Here is a 20,604-nt window from a genome sequence, read left to right as displayed (position 1 = left end):
CTATTTTTCCCATAACATTTGACAAAAAAAAAAAAATAATTTTCAAATAGGTCACTTTCCAATAATTCATCTGCTACCAGAAGAATCCATTAATATAGCCATGAGAAACAATTTCCTCTCAGCAAGTACCCAAAGCTCAAGTACAGGAAAAACATGAGAAGAAATCATGAACCATTTCTAGTACAGATAATTTAAAATGTAAGGAATAAATCATAATGGTTAAAAGGTCGAACTTTTTCTTAAAGATTTTATTTATGTATTTTGGGGGGGAGGAGCAGAGGGAGAGGGACAAGTAGATTCCATGCTCAGCGCGAGTCCAATGTGGGGCTCGATCTCCTGACCCTGGGAACATGACCTGAGCCGAAATCAAGAGTCAGATGCTTAACCCACTGAGCCACCCAGGCGCCCCAGAAGGTAGGACTTTGTAACCTGACTTTATGGCCCAGCTCTGCCACTTCACCACATAAGCTCGGGTGAGTGCCTCAGATGATATGAACTCCCTCGAAGGATTGGTTTGAGCATGAAATGAGGACACAGGTAAAGTGGTTAGCCAAGTACCTGGCACATATTCACCATTTGATAATTATTATGAATACATGGCAACTACTCTACTCCCAACCTATGAACAGTGCTAACAGTTGTGGGGAAGGATATAAGAAATCGTCCAGAATTCAGCGCTTCCCGAACTTTTTCATACCGTGGCACACAGAGAAAATGATTAAGTGTCCGCTTTGTACAGCACCTCAGATAAAGGGAGGAAGCTGTCCTTGCCAGAAGACAACCCACTTTGGGTGCTGAGTAAATGACACACCTGTCTTCTATTTACTACATGATTTGGCAGAGAAAGATGAGGATTTCAAGACCTATTTGGGAACAATTTTATTTTCTTGCCAATCTTAATCGCAGCCAAGAGCAATAGCATCAATAACTGAACTAATTTGTAAATAATATTTTGTTGGATCTTCCCTTCCTCACTTACATAAACACTTATGTTGCTTACATAAAACCACAATCTATGATTAAATACACAGAAGACAAATAACAAACAAAATCCTAAATCATCTCAGAAGAAGGAAACGCTCATTAAAGAATGGAAGATAATTCTCAGGCACATAAAACCCACGAATAGACAATTTCTTCTACAACACGTATGATTTGCTCAGATAGGAACTATAAAGGTTCTATACCTGGAGTGCAAGTTGAGGCTGGTGAGATGGCCAGAGGGCAGATCTCAGAGGGCTGGCAGCCCAGGCTCAGGTTAGGCCTTACCCTAAGGCAAGGGGGGCAGGGTGGGAAGGGGCTTTTAAAGAAAGGGAACAACAGGGTCCACTGAGACACTCAACTTGGGCCCTTTCCATTTAGCATGTTAAAAACAGTAAGAGAACATCACCATCCCTCATGATAAGTGTTCGAAAAGGATAGATAATCTACACAATTATGTGTTTTTTTAGTTCATCAGAGAGCTGAGGTTGCGAGGCAACCAAGTGAACTGAATTTCAAAGGGCGAAAAGTCCTTCCGAGGAGACACAAGAGAAACGCACTGTTTCACAATTGACAAGGCACAGGAGCAAGAGATGACTGCCATAAAAGGGCAGAAGAAGAAAACAATCAGATTCGAACCGATTCTGAAAGGTTTGGTAGGAGCTAATGTGACACTGTGAAATCTGCAAACCTGAGAGAAAAGAGGAAATCATCACCACTTATCATTTCTTCTTTCCAGGCATCCATTGGGTGCTTGTGAGAAAACACGAGGGCAGGAGAGGACAGGAGCCTTCCCTCACCAGTACGGGCATGCCAGTTGTGACTGACCACTGCAGAGACAGAGGCAAAATATGCCAGAATCGTGGCGCCTTCTCTCGTTTGAGGCAAAAGCCATCTATGTGTAGGAGAAAGGCAAGAAAGCCTCCCTGGCCTAGTCTCGGGAAAACAACACCACTGCTAGAGGAGACAGAACAAACACCGTCTGCTGCTGGGGATGGGACAGAAAACCCATGGGTCTCGGGGCCCTAGGGCTAATAAAAGGCAAAATTCAACTGCCATTGGAGGTGGGGTGGGAGCACTGAGACCAAGTATTCAGTAGTGAGGCAAAGGTGCATACGCACCGCTTAATACTGCCATTGGAGCAGGAGAACCAAGAAACACTCTGTTCCTCCCAGGAGCCTTGCAATACTAATAACAATAAGAAATCGCAATCTACCGCCAGGGGAGGAACAGGAGTACTGAGCAAGGCCCTCTGGCCCCCCAGGCCCTACACAAAGCACGAAGCAACAGCAAAGCAGCACTCCCAGGACTGGAATTTCCAGTGGGGTACGGGAAGCAGCAATAGCTCCAACGAACACCAAAGCTAGCTCGCGACTCCCAACTAGACTGACTTAACCTTTACATCCACGCACCGACGGAAGAGCTGTGCCCATTTCAGATCATAAATTCTATTTACCTTGGTTTGAAGCACTGTTTTACATACAATGTCCAAAATTCAATTAAAAAAAAAATACAAGACACACAGAACACATGACAAAAATGACCTAACATCAAGATATAAAGGAGTCAGCACAGGCCCAATCCCAGAAACGTTGAGAATTTGGATTATGAAACAGGCATGTAAAAATAAAAATCGCTATGATTAAGATACTGAAATATTTCGTGGAAAAGGCAGACAACATACATGTGTAGATGAGGAATCTGGGCAGAGATGGAAACTCTAAAAAAAGTCAAAAGGAAAAAGATTTCCTTCCATGGGCTTATCAGCGGACTAGATACAAAAAAGGAAATAATCAGAAAACCTGAAGAAACTCTTCCAGTATTTCTAATACCAAAACCCATATTCCCTTCCTTACAAAGAACCATACTTTTACCTTGGAATTCCTCAAGTCCTCTTTGCCGGCTTTCTTCTCTATATTCTAGGATTCGATCCAGTCCCATGGCTTCATGTACCATCTACATGTCGACGAAATCCAAATTTCAATTGCCAGCTCAAACATCTCTAAGCTCCAGGCTTGACAATCCCATCTGGATGTCTAACAGGTATCTCAAAATGAACATGGCTAAAATGGAATTTTTGATTTCCCTTTCACTCTTACATGTCACTAAACCTATTCTTCTCCCAGCCTTCTCCATCTTATTTAATAACCAGAATTTTGTTTAATAGCTCTACTTAATTCACCCAGTTGCTCAGGCCGAAACCAAGAAGGTTATCCTTATTCTTTTTTGCTCTTTTTCTCCCTCCCTGAATCTAGTACATCACTAAGTCCTGATGATTCTACCTCCAAAAAATATCCTGAATATATCCATTTATCTTAATCATGAGACAGGTGGTACAAAGTCGTGGTTATAAGCACAACTCATAACCCAAACTTGTTTCAAATCCAGGTTTTCCACTTACTCGTCATGGACAAGTTTCTTAATCTCCCTGTGCCTCAGTTTTATCATTTGTAAAGAGGGAATAATCAAAGTACCTACTTCATAGGACTGTTATAAAGTAAGGACTAAATCAGTTAATAGAACGTGAAAGGGAATGCCTGGCATATTCACGTTTATATATAAATGTTAACTACTATTTTTATTATTGTTATCTCTACTACTGTCACTCCCTGGTTTTGAAACTATTCAAAAAATTTCCACTGCATCGAGGATACACACAAGTTACTCTCTTACTCAACAATAGCCTACCCACTCCCCCAGGCAAGCAAACATTTAGATACTTTTAGTTTATAGGCATTTCTTGCCACACACAAATATTCCAGAAAGGGCTGAATCAAACAGCATTTCATACAACAACATCAGCTGATTTAATTAAGATTATACCTGGTTGAGATCAGCCTCAAGGCAAAGGAGCCTGATGAACAGAAGGTGGAAAATGGGGTGGGGGTCTTTCTAAGAGGGTGGGGGTGACAGCAAAATCAGAAAGAGGAAACAAGAGAAAGGGAGAGATGTGGGAAACATTTACTTGCTTCACAATTTTACTTAGGGCCCTGGGAGCAACAGACTTAATGCTATGAATCATTTAGGCTTCTTATGCTGAACAACAATGTTGGGTTTCTAAGACCGGTTGGGCAACTTCAGATCCTAACCACTCTAGTTGAAGGTCTTCCCTATGGGATGCAGAGAATGCAGAAAAGAAAGAAGGGTGATAGACATTCTATGTCAATCTCAGGTAACTTTCCCACTCTGTAGCCTTTTCCCCATTATTACTAAAAGAAGATGCGAGACAAGTTACCTATTGCTGTAAATATGGAGAACTTATGTCCAACCATTCCCGGTATTTAATAAATAATTCAGCACTGATAATACTTGATAAAAGTACAGGGAAGAGAGTACCATTTTTAATTAATTCCTATCACAACTCTGAACCTTTTGGGAATGGTATTTTCACCTACCCTCTTCTCTTTCTGTTCCACCCATCTTCTTTCCTTGTTCTGGAGAATTTGATTCCTATTACCTGTCATATTTTAATCCATATTCATATAGAAATATTTTTTAAAAAATTGTATCTTGGAAGATCAATAAAATCAACACACCCTTAGCTAGACTAAGAAAAAAAGAAAGACTCAAATAACGAAAAAAGACATTACATCTGATGCCACAGAAATAAAAAGGATTGTAAGAGACTACTACAAACAGGCACTGGAGGAGATAATGCTAAGTGAAATAAGTCAAGCAGAGAAAGACAACTATCATATGATTGCTCTCATCTATGGAACATAAAAACTAGGAAGATCGGTAGGAGAAGAAAGGGATAAAGAAAGGGGGGGTAATCAGAAGGGGGAATGGAACATGAGAGACTATGGACTATGAGAAACAAACTGAGGGCCTCAGAGGGGAGGGGGGTGGGGGAATGGGATAGACCGGTGATGGGTAGTAAGGAGGGCACGTATTGCATGGAGCACTGGGTGTTATACGCAACTAATGAATCATCGAACTTTACATCGGAAACCGGGGATGTACTGTATGGTGACTAACATAATATAATAAAAAAATCATTAAAAAAAAAAAGAGACTACTACAAACAACTATATGCCAACAAATAGGATAACCTAGAATAAATAGATAAACACCTAGAAACATACAACCTGCCAAAACTGAATCATGAAAATATAAAAAATCTGAACAGACCCAAAGCTAGTGAGGAGATTGAAGCAGGAAAACCTTAGGGCTAGATGACCTCATAGGAGAATTATGCCAAACATTTAAAGAAGTAATAACACCAATTCTTCTCAAACTCTTCTGAAGAATCAAAGAGGAGGGAATACTCCCAAACTTGTTCTATAAGGCCAGAATTACTGATACCATTTTACCAGGAAAAGACAGTATAAGAGAAGAAGACTACAGACCAATATCTTCAATGAATATTGATGAAAAAATCCTGAACAAATACTACCCAACCAAATCCAACAGCACATTAAAATGATCATACACCATGACCAAATGGGATGTATCCTTGGGAATGAAAGGATATACACAAAAATCAATCAGTGTAATGCAACACATAACAACAATAGACAAAAGCTATATAATCATCTCAAATCAATGCAGAAAAAGCATTTGACATAATTCAATACTCTTTCATGATAAAAACACTCAATGAACTAGAAAGAGAAAGAAAAATGACCTCAACATAATAAAAGCCATATATGAAAAGCCCGCAGCTAATATCATACTCAGTGAGGAAAGAGTGAAAGCTTTTCCTGTAGTATCAGGAACAAAGCAAAGATATCCACTCCCAGCATGGCTATTCAACATTGTACTGGGAAGTGCTAGCCAGAGCAATTACACCTGCCCCCACCCCCCAAAAAAGGCATACAAGTTGGAAAAGCAGTAAAATTATTCTGGTTTGCAGATGACATAACATTATACATAAAAAACCCTAGATTCCACACACACAAAAACCTATTAGAATTAATAAATGAATTCAACAAAGTTGCAGGATATAAAATCAACACTCGAAATCAGTTGCATTTCTATACACTAACAATGACCAATCCAAAAAGGAAATTAAAAAAGCAATCTCTATTTATAATAGCATCAAAAGAGAGAAAGCATTTTGGAATAAACTTGACCAAAGAAGTTAAAGACTTGCACATTGAAAGCTACAAAGAACTGCTAAAAGAAATCAAAGATAATGAAAATAAATGGAAAGCCACTTCATGTTCATGAATTGGAAGACTTAAGACTGTTTAAATGCCTATACCATTCAAGCAATCTGCAAACTCAATGGAATTCATACCAATATGCCAATGACATTTTTTGCAGACATAGAAAAAAATTCCTATAAGTCATATGGAATCTCAAGGGACCCCAAATACAGAAAACAATCTTGAAAAGAAAAAACAAACTTGGGGAGTCTTCACACTCCAGACTTCAAAACAAACTACAAAGCAACAGTAATTAAGACAGTATGGTACTGGCATAAAGACAAATATATAGACCAATGAAGAGAGAAACCACAAATAAACCCTTAGCATACATGGCCAAATGATTTTCAACAAGGGTCCCAAGACTATGCAATAGGGAAAGGACAGTCTCTTCAACAAATGGTGTTGGGAAAGCTGGATATCCATATGCAAACAATGAGGTTCGACTCTTACCTTACACCACATACAAAAATTACTCAAAATGAATTAAAGGCCTAAATATAAGGGGCACGTGGGTGGCTCAGTTGGTTAAGTGTCTGCCTTCGGCTCAGGTCATTATCTCAGGGTCCTGGGATCAAGCCCCACATCGGGCTCCCTGCTCAGCAGGGTCTCTGCTTCTCCCTCTGCGTGCTGCTCCCCCTGCTTATGCTTTCTCTCTCTCAAAAAAATAAATAAAATTATAGAAAAATAAAAAGACCTAAATGTAAGTCCTAAACTTTTTAGACTCCTAGAAGAACATCAGGGAAAAGCTGAATTCAGGACATTGGATTCAGTAATGATTTCCTGGACATACACCAAAAGTGAAGGTTAAAAAAAAAAAAAAATCAACGTTAGAAATGGGAATATATTGGGGCACCCAGGTGTCGGTCGGTTAAGCATCTAACTCTTGGTGTTGGCTCAGGTTTTTGATTTCAGAGTCGTGAATTCGGGCCCTGTGTTGGGCTCCATGCTGGGTGTGGAGCCTACTTAAAAAAAAAAAAAGAAATGGGAATGTATCAAACTTAAAAACTTTGCACCAAAGGAAACAATCAATAGAATGAAAAGGTAACCTATGGGATGGGAGAAAATACTTGCCAATCATATATCTGATAAGGAGTTAATATCCAGACTATATATGAGACTTCTACAACTCAACAATAAACAAATACCCCAGTTAAAAAACAGGCAAAGGATCTGAGTAGACATTTCTCCAAATAAGATATACAAATGGCCAAAACGCACATGAAAAGATGTTCCACATCTCTAATCATTTGGGAAATGTAAGTCAAAAACACAATGAAATATTTCACACCCATCAGGATGGCCACCATCAAAAGAACAGAAACTAACAAGCGCCGGAGAGGATGTGGAGAAGTTGAAACCCTTGCACACTCCAAGTGCAAAGGTAACATGATATATCCATATGGAAAACAGTATGCAGGTTCCTCAAAAACTTAAAAACAGAATTACCATATGATTAAGAAATTTTATTTTTGGGTATATATCTAACATAATTCAAAGCAGGATCTGAAAGAGTTATTTGTACACCTGTGCTTGTCACAGCATTATCTACATTACTAAGAGGTGGAAGCAACTCAAATGTCCAACTACTAAGAGGTGGAAGCAACTCAAATGTCCAACTACTAAGAGGTGGAAGCAACTCAAATGTCCAACAAATGAATTGATAAAGAAAAGACAGTATGCATACTAAGGAATATTACGTAGTCTTAAAAGAGAGGAATTTCTGTCATATGCTACAACATGGATGAACCTTGAAGACATGACGCTAAGTGAAATAAGCCAGTCACAAAAGGACAAATACTGTATGATTCCATTCGTAGAAGTATTTCTCAAAAGCACTCAGTCATAGAAACAGAAAGTAGAAAGGTGTTTACCAAGGGGCTGGAAGCAGGGGGAGTTTGTGTTTAATGGGTATAAAGTTTTAGTAGTACAAGATGAAAAGATTCTGGAGATCTGCTGTACAACAATGTGAATATACTAACACTACTGAACTGTACACTAAAAATGGTTAGTTAAGATGAGGGGGGGATACCTGGCTGGCTTAGTCGGTGGAGCATGTGATTCTTGATCTCAGGGTTGTGAATTTGAGCCCCACAATGGGTGCAGGATTTTTTTAAAACAATAAAATCTTAGTGGCGTCTGGGTGGCTCAGTCGGTTAAGCTGCTGACTCTTGGTTTCAGCTCAGGTCATGGTCTCATGCGTCCTGGGATGGAGCCCCAGCGTTGTCAGGTTCCGTGGTCAGCAGGGAGTGTCCCTTAAGAATCTCTTCCTCTGCTTCTCCCTAACCACCCCCCAAAATAATAAATCTTTACAAAAAATAAATAAAAACAAAAAAAAAATGGTTAAGATGGGCCCTCTTGGGGCCTCACTTTCAAGATGACCAAGAAAAGAAGGAATAATGGTTGTGCCACAAAGGGCCGCAGCCATGTGCAGGCTACTCACAGCATCAACTGTGCAGTTGCCTGCCGAAGGTCAAGGCCATTGAGAAGTTTGTTACTGGGACCAGAGTAGAGGCCACCGCCATCAGGGCCATTTCCAAAGCGAAGGTCTTCTAGGCCTATGTGAGACTGCTGTCTGTGAGACTACATTACTGGGTGAGCTGCGCCATTCACAGCAAGGAAGCCCAGAATCGCTCTCCTGAAACATGGAAGAACCCAACACTCCCACACCTACCCCGATTTAGACCCGCGGGTGCTACCCCACCACCCCCACCAAAGCCCAGGTAAGCAGCTAAGTCCTTAAGCACTGAAGAAAAACTGTTGTCTAGAAAAAAAAATAAAATGGAGATTATACTTTAAAAAAATGGTTAAGATGGTCAATTTAATGTTATATGCTTCTTGATCACAATAACAAAATGAAATAAAAAAATAAATAATACTTTGAGACTGAGATAAAATATTTATAAAGCACATTATGTGATAAAAGACTGTTATCCAAAATATTTTAAAAAAATCTTTTAAAACTCAACGATAAAATGAGCACTCTGATTAAACAATGGGTACAGACCTGAATAGACAACCTTATGAAAGAAGATATTCAGATGTCAAGGACGCATATGAAGAAATGCTGAACACCATATGTCATCAGGGGAATGCAAATTAAAACAAAAACGAGATACCCACTACACACCTATTAGAATTGCCAAAATTCAAAACACTTGACAACAAATGCTGGCCAGGATGTGGAGAAACAGAAACTCTCATTCAGTGCTGATGGGAATGCAAAATGAACAGCGTCTTTGGAGATAGCTTGGCAGTTTCTCACAAAATTAAACATGCTTTTACAATCCAATCCAATAAGCACACTCCTTGATATTTACCCAAATAAATTAAAATCTTATGTCCATGCAAAAACTTGCGAAGAAATGTTTATAGCAGCCTTGTTCATAATTGCTACAATTTGGAAGCAACGAAGATGTCCCTTAGAAGGTGAATGGATATATAAACTGGTCCATCTAGACAATGGAGTATTATTCAGTGCTAACAAGAAATGAGCCATTGAGACATGAAAAGACATGGCATAAACTTAAATGCATATTGTTAAGAAGCCAATCTGAAAAGGCTACATACTGTATATGATTCTAACAGTATAATATTATGGAAAAGCAAAACTATGGAGAGAGTAAAAAGATTAGTGGTGACCTGGGGTTGGCGGGATGAAGGGATGACGAGGCAAAGCTCACACAAAGGATGTTTAGGGCAGTGAAATGATTCTATAGGATACTAATAATGGTATGGATACTTCTCATTAGACATTTGTCTAAGGCCACTGAATTTGGAACAAGAGTGAACCCTAATGAAAACTATGGACTTTGGGTGATGATGATTGTGCCAGTGTAGGTTCATGGATTGCAACAAAAATACCACTATGGAATGCTGATAGCGAGGGAAGTTGTACACATGTGGGGAAAGAGGGTATATGTGAAATCTGTACTTTCCTCCATTTTGCTGTGAACCCAAAACTGCTCTAAAAAAGTAAAGTTTATTATTAATTAAAATACAATCTGTTGGGAGCAAAAAAGATTATTTGATATGCACAGGTCTAAAATCTTATTGACTGGGATCTTATTAGGTAATAATCAACAATGATTAACTTGGATCTTGGCTGATAGTAAAAAATAATACTATCTTCCAATTCTCATACATTGCTGGTAGAATGCAAAATGGCACAACTGCTGTGGAAAACAACTTGGTGGTTCGTGAAAAAGTTGAACACAGAACTACCATATCATGTAGCACTTCTACTCCTAGTATATATCCCAAAGAACTGAAAACAAGTGTTCAAACAAAAACTTGTCCATGAATGTTCATACCAGCAATGTTCATAACAGCCAACAGGTGGAAAAAACCCCTAAATGTCCATCAACTGATGAATGGATAAAGAAAAAATGGTAGAGCCATATGATGGAATATTTAGCCATAAAAAGCAAGAATTACTAACACATGCTACAATAATAACAGACCCTGAGAACATTGAGAGAAGGCAGACACAAAAGGCCACATAGTGTCTGATTCCATTTACATGAAATAATCTAGAATAGGTAAATCCATAGAGACAGAAAGAAGATTAGTGGTTGCCAGGGCCTGGGTGAGGAGGAATGTGGCATGACTACTTAATGCCTACGGGGGTTACCTTTTGGGGTGATGAAAATGTTCTGGAACTAGATAGTGTTGGCATTTGTATAACAATGTGAATGTACTAAATGTCACTAAATTGTATGTTTTAAAATGCTGTGTTTTTACCACAATAAAAAAAAAAGAACTACAAAAATACCTTGATTTTTTCACTCTCTTTTCTCACTCGCTTTGCATTTTCAATTATGTAAACAGTGCTCTTGTTGACTTCATTGTCAGCTCTGTGTCTTAGCCAATCCTCATATCCCTAGAATAAAAATAACTATAGTTAAGCTCACATAATACAGTGAAGTTGTTAATAAATTTCTATAACCCCCTCTATGAGTCACCAGCAGATATTTATACTTATAGTATTAATCTCAACTCACAGTGCTAAAGAGACAACATTGTTCATTTTTACAGCAAGAACTAAGATACGTTTTCAAAATACCCTTTAGGTAAATAGCTTTACTGGTTTCTCCATTCTACAGATAAGTATCAATGAAAATATAGGCATCAGAAGCTTAATATTCTTCAACCGTGAAAGGCTATGATTTATTCTTCTAATTCTACTCTTATTCAAGTTAATGTTAATTTCTGTACTTTTTAATTTGACAATTTTTTTCTGGATTTTCTTATAGCTCACTTAAATATATTCTTATTTATATTTATACTTATTATATCTTATTTATATTTATACTTAAATATATTCTTCTGTAGTAGACTATTGGGAGTGATCATCACCAAGGAAATGTAATTCCTCCCCAGTGACAGAGAACAGAAAAGGCAAGTTAGGATTATTTTGGCACAGAATCCATGATAAGGAGGTCAACAGATAAGGTTTTGGAGGTCAACAGTTAAACTTCTCCATTGACGGTGGTAAAGGAAGCCATAAATTGGTGGTCATTTTTTAGAGTTAAAAGTAATCAGGGAAAGGTCTAATGGCTCATTTTAGTTTGGGTTTTTTGTATGAAGTAAATTTAAGCCAAAAGAACTAAGGAAGGAGGATGTTCATTTGTTTGAGCATGACCTCTTCTCCTTTTTACATCACATTGCTTTTTTTCTTTAGAATAATGTCTGTACCTTTTCAAATGTAACTGTTTAAAAAAAAATCTCTTGATCGCCTTCCGCTTTTTTTCTCCAGGGCTATATTCATTCTTGTTCTGTTCCTCTTTATGACAATGCTAGGCTATCACTTCCTATGGCACTTTCTGTGATGTCAGTGAGGAAAGAAAGGCCTAACATGAACTAGTATAGGGAGTAAAATGAATCAGTAAGAGCTTTTGTAAACCATACAGGCTATTCTTGGAACCAGCAATTCTATGATGTTAAAGAAAATAATCCTAACAGCCGAAGGGAAAGAACATTCCAAAAGTCTTTATTTAGCAACCAAACACTTGATAAAATATTCTTGCAGTTTCTGGTAGGCAAGATAGAAGACCAGATAACCCCGAGAGGAAAGGTAAGCTCGTTCAAAATACCATTAAACAGACCATCACTTTCGAAGTTCTTGAGGATAGTTTTTAAAGCTCTTTGGTAAGTACTGTCTAAAAGTATGTTTGCAATTAGTCAGGTCCAATGGACTGTCCAGTACATGATAAACGTTGCTGACCCATCCTTTACCTCCACTTTCCCATTTCCACTTTCAATTTCATGTGGAATTTTTCAAAGGTACTATCATATAAACTGGTCAAAATACTTCAAAGACGTCAGCGTCAGACACCATGGCAATTGTCAGCTTTGATGAAAAACAAGAATAAAAGTCTCCTCTGGCCACCACCCACTTCGGCAGCATCAGGGAAGACAACAAATATCGAGTACTCGTGCTCTTGAGTTCTCTGCTTTAGGCAACAACAACAACAATTCACTAGAATGGGAATTTTTCACAAAGATATGCCACACTGAAAAAAATTCATACACATTAAAAATTCACCTCTCATTTCCTGACTGAGCTGTACCTTCTGCCTTCTTTCTTTTAGGGTTACAACCCCACAACACAAATACTGAGGAAAAAAGGGGCAATTAAAGATGTACCTTACGGTCATTTTAATATGTTTTCAATAGGAAGTCAAATATAAACTAAATCCATCAAGGATGCTGCTCACTCTATATGAATATGAAAAAGGACCTTGGGCAATGATACTCAAACCAGATGGGACTGAAATGCAGGCATAATTGGAAATAAGAAATTTACCTGCTTGATGGCTGTAACAGTTATAACAAAGAAAAGCGGAAGTCCACTGGTAACCGGGCTAGTTGGTGTGTCTACTGTGACCTAGGTAAAGAATGAAATTGAATATAAAAGGAAAATAAGCCATTCACTTATATGAAGGACTCACATGCTGCCACCATTTCAGGCAGAAGTACAGACAAAACATATCCTGGTAGCAGGGCCAGTGTTAACTTTCATTAAAACAAAAGCAATCCACAGAGCAGTTAGTGTAAGGAACCAGTTCTAATTCAGGCTTAGTTTTCATTCCAGTTTGGCTTCACGCCTTCAATGAAATAGAACCAATCATTTACCATCTCTTTGTTGAGTACCATTCTTTCAGCCCCTGTGCTATCAGAGGCCAGGCTCTAGAGATGTTGCTTTAGATAAGATAGAGAGTAGTCCCTGCCCTTGTAAAGCTAACAGCTTACAGGAAAACTAGACAGTCGAACAAATGAAACGCTGAAATCTAAAGAGTAAAGCAGAGTTAACTAGATGAAAGATGGACTTTCAGGCAAGCACACAGGACAGCATATACAAAGTCTCTACAGTAGGAGGGCAGTGGGTGGGGGGGCGCACATGTAAAGAAAGAAAGAAGCCAGAGGCAGGACAGAGTGTGGTGTAAGATGGGGCTGGAGAGGGGGCAGAGGAAAGCCCAAGCAGGGCCCTCTAGGCTAGAGTTCACTGTTTATCCCATGGTGGGAAAGAGCTGAAGCTGTTAGGCAAGGAGAGCTCCCATGAACAGAACTGCATTTTGAGAAGATCACTCTCCCCGATTTGTGGATAATAGAATGTAAGCGTGAAGGTGGGGAGTTCACGTACGAGGCTACTGCCATAATGCACGTACAAGATGATGGCTTGGACAAGGGGGGGCAGCAACAGACATGCAAAGAACTTCCACGGATAGTTAGGGGTTAAAATGGTAGGAATGGCAAGGAATTTCTTGTCAGGGGTGATTAAAGATGACTTCTAAGTGTCCGGTGAACACGGCTGGGTAGATGTTGTCATCGTTCACTGAAACAACAAATACCGAGAGAGGACTAGACCTGAGGGACGGAGGACCAGGAGTTCAATCTGCCCCTACTACTCACTTTCATCTCTATCCCCACCCAGGCTGGGCTCTACCACACCCCCCGAGTTAGGGACACAGGCTTTTACGTGGCTGTGGGCCTTCATGCACAGCGTGAGACACCCATCTGGCATTCTTCACCAGGTCAACTTGCTCTAATCTTTCAAGGCTTAGTTCAGATATCATCTACTCTTTAAAGCCTTCTTAAGCTCCTCTCGGTTAGAAAGACATATTAACTTCCACTGTATCTCCAGAGCATGATGCTCGTGCTACTTTTATGATTTGTACTGCATTAAATTAAATGGATACATGACTGTAACATACATTCCTTAAGGACAGAAAAGCCGTATCTTGATCTTCATTGTATCTGCTAGAATCTTTATTATCTGGAATACTGCAAGGCACACAGTAGGTGCTTGGTATACATTCACTGAACCGAACTGAACGGTGTTTCACGGGACAAAGAACGACTCTTCTGAGCATAATTTTGTATGCAGTTTATTTTATGTGTTTTGTAAGGTATCTTACCATGGATCTAGAGTAGCTCCTTTTCAAATGCCCCATCATTTAAGACTGAAATTAGCCCTTTCCCATATCACAACCCAGATTGGTTTTAAGTAGCAGGGCTAAATTAAATTACAGTGCCATTTACTCAAAGCCTCAAAGTGGATAAACAGAAGCACTTAACATTAACAAGGCATTGGAGCAATTTCACTGGGATGTTTCTGCTTCGTTTACAAAATGAAACGAGGGAAAAAACACCCTTACTGTAATAAAATTTTCTGGGGGTAATTTTGGTGAGGGACAACTTATAATGACTCATAGACTTAAAGATGGAAGAAGCAATTTAAGATGTCTAAGATTTAAAACACAAAACATTAGCAGGAACAGAGAGAAGATCAAGTCCACCAGGCTTTCACACTTAAATGAATGAGGGAGAGCAAAACAGGTATCAGGAAGAAAAGTGATAACTTTTCAATTAAGCTGAATCTGGTGTTTAATGAAGTAAAATTTAATTTGAACTGTTTTCAATTTTAATACATGCTATTGTATTTAATGGTACACAATATATGTCCTTCTAGGATGAACAAAGATATGAAATCCATGAAAGTTTTTAAACAAAGTAACAAATTCTCAACAGGTTTCCTAGTAAAAATGCTACTTTGGAAATTTATAAAATCATATAAATCTTAAACTGTAATATTAGTACTTTAAAAAGTTTTATTAAAACAAGCCCTAAAACATCTTTTTAGACACAGGGCATTTTAAAGTTAGAAATGGATTGAAAATCTGTTTGGAGTAATTATGTTTCTAAAAGGGGAGTGGTTGTTTATGGAGCTCTTACCTGCACAAGGAAAATGATGAGAAAATAAAAATTTGCAATTCTTCTAAACTGTTCAAACAGATTCTTTGGGAGGAAATTCCAAAGTGTATACTGTACGGGAGAAAGAAAAAAGAGTATCACTAGAAAGGAAACTTGAAAAATTCTAATAACAACTCATATGGGCCAGATTATCACAATACTTTGAAAACATGTTAAAACCCAGACTTCACACATACAAATAAGCATACACTTAGAGGTATACTATATAAGAAATAAAGTTTTCATTTGGAGTATCACAACTGGGCCATTTAGTCCCCAGTCTTTGCTTTCCCTGACCTGATCTAAATTAGGTTCCTTGTTAGGTGTTCTCAGGTCATCCTATACTTCCTTGATAATACTCATTACAGTGAATAACTACAGATGTGTGCATTTTTTATTAAAGTTGCTTGCTCACTCAATAGGCAGTAAGTTCCATAAGGACAGGCTGTTCATTTGTCTTTTCATTACTTTTCCTCCAACACCTAGCAGACACAAAGTAGACACTCAATAAATTAGCTGGATGAATGAATGAACAAATTAATCCCTCTGGCTCATCTAACCACTGGAGTCTGGATCATCATCACCAATATAACTCTGACCCCCACCTCCATGACAGTCGAGGTATACACATAACCTTAGGTCATAGAGGCTTTCACTTTAATCAACAACATGCCATACTGGGCTTTGGTAACTGGTAATAGGTTAAAGGTTTGATGCTAAGTAGTACATGGGCAGGAGAAGAAAACTCCTGGGCCAACTGTTGAATCACATAAGACTTTCTCGCTAATATCTTAAGCTCAAGGATGAGGTCATTTAAAAATCACCATAAGAAGTTGCATTTTCTAGATATCTTAATAAAGACCAGAAACCAGAAAGAAAGAAGTGTTTCTTAACCTAAAAGATCTAAATTTATACTTAGATGATCTCCACCACAAATATGGTGAGAAAATATCCATTGAATTAGGTAAGATGACTGAAATGCCATAGTTGCAGAGCATGACACAATATACGTGAATTTACTAACCTCTCTTTAAAAGGCTTATGGGCTCAAGATTCAGGGAATCCCAAGAAAATGAAGATAAATGGAGGCAAACATATTCAGTAAAGGAGCTGCATTACAACCAACAGCCAACCTAGAAGGTTCTTCCCCCGGATTCATAGAAGCGCTTCAAGGAAGCTCATTCAAAATGAAGTACAAAATTACAGTGAGATATCACCTCACACCTGTCACAATGGCTAAAACAGAAAACATAAGGAACTACGGGTATTGGTGAGGATGTGGAGAAAAAAGAACCGTTCCTCTTGCACTGTTGGTGGGAATGCAAACTGGTGCAGCCACTGTGGAAAACAGTATGGAGGGTCCTCAAAAAGATAAAAAATAGAACTACCCTATGATCCAGTACTTGCACTACTAGGTATTTACACACAAAATACAAAACACTAATACAAAGGGATACATGCACCCCTATGTTTATAGCAGCACTATTTACAATAGCCAAATTATGGAAGCAGCCCAAGTGTCCATCGATAGATGAATGGATAAAGAAGAGGTGGTGATATATACACAATGGAATACTACTCAGCCATAAAAAGGATGAAATCTTGCCACTTGTAACAACATGGATGGAACTAGAGAGTATAATGCTAAGTGAAATAAGTCAGAGAAAGACAAATACCATGATTTCATACGGATGTGGACTTTAAGAAACAAAACAAAGGTAAAAAAAAAAGAGAGACAAACCAAGAAACAGACTGTTAACTCTAGAGAACAAACTGATGGTTACCAGGGGGGAGGGGGGCAGGGGGGCAGGGGGATGGGTAAAACAGGGGATGGGGATTAAGGAGCACGCTTGTCGTGATGAGCACCGGGTAATGTACAGGAGCGTTCAATCACTACACCACGCACCCGAAACTAACATTGCACTGCATGCTAACTAAACTGGAATTTAAGGCCTTAATAAACAACAATGAAAAATGAAATACAGAATTGTGTGGATATGCAGCAATTGGGGGAAGAGAATCCACACTTTTTATCAGGTTCCCAAGGCAGCTTGTAACCAAAAACAAAAGGGATCAAAACCACTGATCCAGTCCCTTTGAAGCTGATGTAGTCCAGGATCAGCACTTGACTGTCCCAATTACTTAGGATCAATTTTCTAAAACAATAAGCTAAACTCCCACAACAGGCTAACAGCTGAGCTTCTGGCTTGTTGACCTTCTGTTCCCTAACTAAGGGGTTTTTAATTAAACAAACAAACATCAGGGACTGTTAGAGTCCTCTGTGGGGTGTTAACACATCAAAAGGGAACATTTTTGTTGTTGTTTCTAGGCCCCCACGGTTTGTTTACCACTGTTTTAACTTATTAAATGAACTGCTTCCTTGGGGAACTCTGACTATTACCATTATAGGAAACTATTGCTATATGCTCTCTTCTTTCCTGCATCAGGTCATGAGCTATTAAGATGTCAGGGAACATATCGTAAGCCCCCTTAACCACAGCTGCCTAGAACAATGTTTGGTACATAGAAGGCACAAGAAATCTTGATCTTAAGTGTTGGCCATTTACTCCACTGCTCCACACCAATGTGAAGTAGAACTTTCTCTTTTTTTAAGTACCACTCTTTCTCCCGTGAATTCGGAAGAGTAAAGGGAGTCACCACCACACTAGGATTTAGTAACTTCAGCTAAAAAGGCACCATCCAGGGAGTGTGAAAAGATTCAAAGAGATATCCAATAAATTCTACTGACAATCTGAGTTTTAAAATGAGGTAGAATGCTAGTGTAATTTTAGGCTTGAAGCTTTAATTCAAGACAGTCTTTCACATAGGAGTTCTAAATTTAACCTTGGGCATACCTTCGAAGTGTTAGGTGGAGCTCACGGATTCTTAACCCACTGTAGCACCTTCAAGATTGAGGCTCAGAATTTTTTAAGGGAAAAAATGTGTAATGGGGCAATATGATGGAAACTACAGATCCTAGCAGCAAGCAGCCAGGGCTCCTTTGGCTAAAGAAGGGGATTTCCAAATGTCGTACCAGCTACAAAATTCGGGTGATTCCCAAAGGTTCCTGCTGATTGTATTCAAGTAGGAAGGCTGCAGAGAACAAGGTTTTTTATGAAAAGTATTGTGTTCCCCAAGAAGAAAAGAACACTAATTTTATCAGTAAGTAAAATTTAAAGTAGGTCACAGTATTGATCTTCAGTGTTCCCTGCATTAATAAGATTTATTCCCAGTGTTACACTGGCATTATGGATGGCATTGGTAAACAAAAAGCACCCATTAAGAGAAAGGTATTTTTTTCATCGAAGGGTTAAAAAAGGAAATCAACACTTGCTACAAAGTTGGAAGGCAGCTAACATATGCTATATAAATTGTACATTTCTTCAATTAAAAGATTCTGGTGAAAATACAAACAGCCAAAAGACACTGTGAGGAAGGAAAAGTTCCAATTATCAAAATATTGTTCTCTCCAGAATGGACCCAAAGGCCTCTTTTAAAGAGAGATCACACCACACAATCAAAACACATGTACTGCTCAGGACCGTAGTAATAGTAATCACAGAAATGTAATTTAACAATACCACCTACCATTTACGGAGTCGTTACTATAGGCCGAGCACAGCGCTTAAACTGTGGATTATTTTACCCTCACCACAATCCTCTGAGGTAAGTACTGTTAATATCTCCATTTTACAGATAAGAAAACTGAGACACAGAAGGGTTCTATGCCTTACTTTAAATTCAAACCCAGGTCTTCTGTCTACAAGGATGAAGCTCTTTACCACTACGCTATACATATGCTCTCCTCTTCTAATTATTCATTGTATTAAGATTTCATTCTTTTTCTGAAGTTAGTATTCCGTCAGTTCCTTTTTCTGCTCTAGAGCTTTTAGGAAAAAGCGGATCACTGGTAAACTACATGGCCAGTAAACTAGAAAAACTGTAAACATGTAATATTTACAGAGAAAAGACAGGTGTTAGTTTATCAGTGTAGAAATGTGCACTTCTTTATTCTGATTTCTAAAAGATACACACAGAGATATATATGCAAATCTGTTCAGAAACAATCTTTATTTGCCCCATGAGCTCTTGACTATTAAAAAAAATATCCTCATGGATTGTTTTGCCTACTGGCAAAGCTGAAGCTAGATAAAATATGAGAAATATTATATTAAATATGAAAAGATTTGACAATTAAACAGAGTCTTCTAGTTCTTTTACAATGTGAAATTGCAAAGTATATTACAAGAAAATGGTTATCATTAGTTCAACGAAAGTCACTTTACCATCAGTGTGTGACATTATCATCTTTCACATAAAACACTATGGGAAACAATAATTCCCTAGAAAGTATTTTAGATTTTGTTTGATGCAAAATGCAAGAGAAAACAGAGAAAGGAGCCCCAATAGCACAATGATGTGAAAAGGGATTTTTATTCAGAACCACGAGACCTGATAAAGCAGTTCTGCTCCTGACTTTATTGCTCACTCTGCTTGGTGACCATGGCACTAACTTAATTTCTCTGGGCTTGCTTTCTCCATCTGTAGAGTCAGCAAGTTGAACCGATAATCTCCCAGGATCTTCCAGTTCTGTAAGTCTATGATTCTGAGTCAAAGGACTACTACTGTTGTCTTGGATCCTACAGGGTGAGTTACAATTTTCAATCAAAGGACCATTCACTATCCTGGGCACAGGTATGAAAACTTCTGGCTGAGGACAAATTTTCTGCCATAAGGTTCAAGGTGAACAGGAAATAGACATTTTACCCAAAGACACTCAAAGCGTTCTATAGGCCAATAGACCTGGGCTCATTAGGCAACAGTTTTCACTCATTCTGTCCATATTTTACATGTTAATCTCCTACCTAAATATAATCTGTACTATGTATCACTACCTCAAGAGAAATCACACATGTTTGAAAACCAAATGTTAAATTTTTAAAGAAAGGGAATAATTTTGTTTCAGGTCTTAGGTGTTTGCAAACTTGCAGTGATCCAGTTGTCACTAACGTTTTACATCTGCCTTGCCAGGCTACATGAGGAAGTGAGGAAAGTCTATCGAGATCTGTCAATCTATCAATTACCTGCCATCTAGCACGTAGTACTTAACCTGGTCAGCCAAAGGTAAAGATTAGCAAGCTGATATTAGTAAAATGAGGACGACCGGGTACTAGAAACTATAGAGACTGCTTATGGAACATCAGCTATAAATGTCATT

The 20,604-nt window shown here is 38.5% G+C and overlaps 1 protein-coding gene and 1 pseudogene across 7 annotated transcripts in view; one reads left to right on the top strand and one right to left on the bottom strand.

The window, feature by feature from the left end:
* Positions 1-20,604, bottom strand: part of ATP11C (ATPase phospholipid transporting 11C) — a 175,923-nt gene that overhangs the window by 72,182 nt on the left and 83,137 nt on the right. For all 7 annotated transcript variants that reach the window (XM_048213335.2, XM_026479749.4, XM_057314781.1 and 4 more), the window contains exons 3-5: positions 15,369-15,458; positions 12,940-13,020; positions 10,906-11,013 (exon numbers count right to left, since the gene is read on the bottom strand). In XM_048213335.2, coding sequence (XP_048069292.1) covers positions 10,906-11,013; positions 12,940-13,020; positions 15,369-15,458 — 279 coding nt within the window. The remainder of the gene's footprint in view (positions 1-10,905; positions 11,014-12,939; positions 13,021-15,368; positions 15,459-20,604) is intronic.
* LOC123002286 (40S ribosomal protein S26-like) lies at positions 8,509-8,858 on the top strand (annotated as a pseudogene).

The sequence above is a fragment of the Ursus arctos genome, chromosome X, assembly GCF_023065955.2.
Source record: "Ursus arctos isolate Adak ecotype North America chromosome X, UrsArc2.0, whole genome shotgun sequence".
Classification (NCBI taxonomy): Eukaryota; Metazoa; Chordata; class Mammalia; order Carnivora; family Ursidae; genus Ursus; species Ursus arctos.
Note: the sequence above shows the minus strand (reverse complement) of the source record. Positions and strands in the feature narration are given on the sequence as shown.